The sequence below is a fragment of the Vigna radiata genome, unplaced genomic scaffold (genome assembly GCF_000741045.1).
Source record: "Vigna radiata var. radiata cultivar VC1973A unplaced genomic scaffold, Vradiata_ver6 scaffold_315, whole genome shotgun sequence".
NCBI classification, from domain to species: domain Eukaryota; kingdom Viridiplantae; phylum Streptophyta; class Magnoliopsida; order Fabales; family Fabaceae; genus Vigna; species Vigna radiata.
The window spans coordinates 38,288-43,081 of NW_014542557.1; the positions used below are offsets into that span (position 1 = coordinate 38,288).

Here is a 4,794-nt window from a genome sequence, read left to right on the forward strand (position 1 = left end):
TAACAAAAATAATATTTGAATTGAAATAAGAGTATATTATACATATGATATCATTACATTGATATTTTCATAAAATGAATACAATGCAAATACTAGTGACATAAAGAAGAAACCATGAGAAAGTCTTAAGTGGGTAGAGGAATGTTTAAAATTTGGTTGAGTTGTTTGAGTGGAATGAAATGGGTACCACTTGTTATTGAGAAGTGCAGTTAGGCCATTGAAGAGGCTTGGGTGATCTTGTTTTAAGGACTGGGTTGCTCTCGAAGAAATTCGTTGGCCTTAGTTCAAACCCTCCACTCAATGTCGGCATAACTGGAAAATCTTCTTGGGAAGGAACATGATGAAATCCCATCACGTACCACAACACTATATCCTTCTTCTCAATCTCCCTATCCCTGTTAATTCCATTCACAAAGTCAAATATGTCCCATTTTCATTCAAAAAAACTTAAATTTTTTCGGAAGAAATTGAAGTGTGGTAAGGAACGTAACAAACCTGGAACTCCAAACATCAATAGTATCATCACCTCTGCTACGATCCACATATGACCCTGCTGCCCATTTCTCAGATTTGTTGTATGGTGTGACCCATACATCGTAATTGGTGAAGGCGCCTCTAATTTGAGGATAATCATCCTGAAGCAAAAGTGGGTGCGCCACAGGGCCTGGAAGCAAACGGTACCCAATTTTATTTCCTTGTTTTGTCCTTCTATTAGGATTCACCACTAGTAGCTCTGATGCCTTTAAAGCCAGGTTGATTCTCGCATCAGCTTCTGTTTTTGCCGTTTCACTTACAACTGTCCAACGACTCTTCCTTGCTATGTTTTCATCTTTCACTTTCACTGTCTCTAACTTAGACTTCACAAAGGAGTTTACTTCCCCGTCAATGTCAAGGTCAAGATAATAGGTGAAGAAGTGATCATGGTAGATACCAATGCTATTATCTGCTAGCAGTGTGCCGTATATGTCCTCTTTTATTTCATCTGTGTGGGTGTAAGTCCCCGCCTTAATCCCTAATATCCCAGTAAGTCCAACCTATTTATAAAAATATAACATCTAGTTTGCTCAAACAGGGGAAATCACAAGTCTAATATCAAGATGTCGTATTCATTGACGACAAAATTGAAGAGAGTACGAAAAGAAATGAATACTTCAAATTTCAAACATGGCGGCATATAAAACATTTAAAATGAATCATACCCCAATTTTGATGCTTCCACTTGGCTTAAATTCCCAATCTATAACATAGTCGTAGTTGCCGACAGTTGAAACAATTCTCACCACCAGGCTAACATCTGATCTGACCTCAGTTATCTACCAAAAAGAACACAATGTTTATGAACCGAAAAAGAAAAAGAAGATAGCGAAAAAATAAAGAAAATGTACCACTTCATTTGGGATTGCAATTTCAGTGTGACGCCACATGATATCACCAGCATACTTTTCAAATATGCAGAAGGCATTCGTTATCTTTACAGGAGAACCATCTGAAGCAGCATAGTATGCATCTATGAATGCAGCATTGGGAGGGCAATCGGTGAAAGGTTGCAGGGAAGACATTGACTGTCCAAAGCCATATTCACCACAGTCAAAGTATGTCGTGTAATACCATTCCTCAGTTGGGTCTTGGTATGGCACAAACAACTCTGATATGAATCCTCTGTATAGTACCCGACGCCGTTTCTGCTTTTCAACATCATAAATTGAAGCTAGAGAAATTATTGGACCAGCCTTAATGTCAAATCCTACGTGAAAATCCCAATTGCCCCAACTGATTGCACAAAATGGTTAATCTCATCGTCAATGTTACTTCAACTTCTTCCTGGTAATCATATATATAAATAACATAGTTCTCAACATGTCCTGTTTTCGTACAGAATCTCAGATAAAATCTCTTTCTTTCTCAACATTTCAATTGAGTCCTTAATTTTGTAAAATTGAATCAAATAGGACCTTTTCATCAAATTGAGATGACGCCATTAGGAAGGTTATGCTGACAGTGTAGTTTTTTATTACTTGACATTAAAAACGTGACTGAATTGTATTTTTTTATTCTTGAATTGAAAAATGAAATATANNTATATTTCATTTTTCAATTCAAGAATAAAAAAATACAATTCAGTCACGTTTTTAATGTCAAGTAATAAAAAACTACACTGTCAGCATAACCTTCCTAATGGCGTCATCTCAATTTGATGAAAAGGTCCTATTTGATTCAATTTTAAGAAAATAAAGACTTAATTGAGACGCCGAAAAAGAAATAGACCTATTTGAAATTCTTGACGAAAATAGGAACCTTTTGAAACATTAAACCATAACATATACATTTGGGCTACAAACGCGGAATATTTGAAAATCACGGTGGCCTTTTACATGAATTTTTCTTCGACATTGTATTTATTATTTTCAAAATATTGTTATACGAATTGTTGCATAAATATCAAGAATCAAAAGCGTTTTACACATTATCCGTTAAATTGGTTCTTACCTGCCAATGCCCAATACTTGAAAGAAAAAGACACCGTTCCTAACGTATCACACAGGTTGCCTCCTCCAATGGATGTGGAAAAAATATTTCATGTAAGAAAAGGTTAAATATTTTTTTATGTTTGAAGTTGAATCAAAATTCGTTTTTATTCGAAATTTTAATATATTTTAGTTTTAAAATTTAAAAAAATAAATAAATATAATCTTTTTTAACTTAGTTAAGTTAATTTATTTTTTACATATCATCGTCAATGTTTTTTAAATTCAATCATATCTAATTATTATTTTGTGTTTCCATAATAATAGTTAATTGTATTGCATGAGTATAAAGAAGAGTAAGACATGATATTACTACAAAACTTTATATTTGACACGTTCTCTTTAATAAGCTGAAAATATAAGATTGATATATTAAAAAAATCTAAAATAATTATATTAAAAAAACTATATTCATTTAATTTTAAAATTTTAAAATCAAAATATATCAAAAATTAAAACATAAATTAATTTCATTCTTTCTTTAAAATTTAAGTTATAAAAAAATTTTTAACCTATCATAAATAATCTTATCACCATTATTCTAATAATATGTATTTATAACAAATTAAAAAAAATTTTACTTTAACACACAGTTCTTTTATTTTCATTAACTCTATCATTTTTTATTTTTTATTCTTTTTTTTAAATATAAAAATTTATTTTTTTTATAATTATTTTACTGTTATATTTTGTGATAAATAAACGTAAAAATGTGATATCGTAACATTATTTAAATATTAGGTGCTTTTCATGCTGGTATTAGTTTATTATTGAATCACATCACAATGGTTTCATCCCGACAAAGAACGCATATTTTCTTCCTACCCACAGTTTCAAAATGAGGATGACGTCACTAAATGTACTAATTATTGGTTAAAAAATAGTTGTTTGATAATACCCAGAAAGTATTTTATTTATTTTTCAAAATGCTTTTGATTGAAATGAATCACGAAGAAGGAAGAAGTGCGTGAAGAAAGGAGGAAAATAAAATCCAAAAGAATTAATGGTACCTGACGGAATGGCCTTCAATGGTGAATCCAGGTCCAGTGTGTTGCGTGACTGCAATTCCCTTAAGCTTTGGACCAGAGGGTGGTTTCAGCTTAGAAGCTCTGTACTCAGTACCCTCTGCTTTTGGCACTGGAATCACGTATCTATCATCGTAGCCTACAATTTTCATGTCATCTAGGTCAACCACTGCAGCCACCCCTTCCAAAGGCCTCGCGTAAAAATTTGCAGTGCCATTCGTGTAGTAACACTTAACCTTCACGTTCCGTTTTGTCTTGGCTTCTCCAAACCATCCAATGGAGAATGAAGCACACGGAACCTGAGACGCGTTCAGACCCCTATTCCTCAAAGACTCCTTAAACGGTTCGTAGTTGAATGGAAGCCGTGACGCCACGGTTTGCTCGCCGAAGGTCAGCATAGGGTACCCGTTTCCTTCGTACACGTTTTTTGAGACGATGGAACGAGTGGACAAGTCGACTGTGATCTGGTGAGAGCTTTTTTGGAACCGAACTACGACGAAGGCTCGACGAGGTGGTGGAGAAGATGACTTGATTTTGGGGTTTGAGGATATCCATGAGAGGATTTGGGACTTGTCGGGTTCGTCCAAACCCACGTAGTTGAAGATGGTTTTCGAGATTGGGTATGATTTCTGGACTATGGTTCGAATAAGTTTGAGCTCTGATGGGGTTAGAGGGTCAAGTGGGTGAGGATGGTTGCATTCTACTACACAGCTCCAAAAGAGCAATACGGTGAGGAGTGTCACTTTTGTTGTTGCATTCATGGCTCTCCTCCTCATTATCAACACTCCTTTTTCTTCTTACTAATTTTTCATACAAATCATTGGTTTCCCTTCAATAACGTAGCCTTCAATTCATCTTTCTTTTTCTTTATATTATCTTAACAATAAAAAATAATTACTACACACTTTCCAAAAATATGGTACGTACAACTCAAAAAATATTTAATACTCTCGAAACTACGTGGAACCTACTAGGTCTCTGTTTTTATACAAACCAATCACTCTACTTTATTTTTTAAACTTTATATTTTCGTCTTCTTTTCCAAACTTTTTCTCATACTTTTCTTTTAAAAAATTATTCTTACCCAAGGCATGACGAATACTATTGATGGTCAAATAATAAAATTAAATTAATTCATATAAATTTTAAACCATTATAATAATAATAATTATTTTTACATTTATAAAAATGTTTTTATTTCTTGTTATTTTTAATTTAAAATTTAAATAGATATTATTATACCG

At 33.2% G+C, this 4,794-nt stretch overlaps 1 protein-coding gene across 1 annotated transcript; it reads right to left on the bottom strand.

The window, feature by feature from the left end:
* On the bottom strand, positions 1 to 4,377 carry LOC106780388 (primary amine oxidase 2). Its single transcript, XM_014668673.2, has 5 exons — positions 3,536 to 4,377; positions 1,386 to 1,770; positions 1,200 to 1,313; positions 496 to 1,034; positions 1 to 395 (listed from the first exon to the last, which is right to left on the bottom strand). The coding sequence occupies exons 1-5, from the start codon at positions 4,324 to 4,326 to the stop codon at positions 194 to 196; spliced, it is 2,031 nt and encodes a 676-aa protein (XP_014524159.1). The 5' UTR covers positions 4,327 to 4,377; the 3' UTR covers positions 1 to 193.
* Between the last annotated feature and the right edge of the window lie 417 nt (positions 4,378 to 4,794).

Coding starts and splice junctions, on each gene's coding strand:
- LOC106780388 (XM_014668673.2), bottom strand. CDS start 4,326: ATGAGGAGGAGAGCCATGAATGCAACAACAAAAGTGACACTCCTCACC. Junction 1,771..3,535: donor ATTGAAGGCCATTCCGTCAG/GTACCATTAATT, acceptor TTGTGCAATCAG/TTGGGGCAATTGGGATTTTC. Junction 1,314..1,385: donor TTGCAATCCCAAATGAAGTG/GTACATTTTCTT, acceptor TCTTTTTGGTAG/ATAACTGAGGTCAGATCAGA.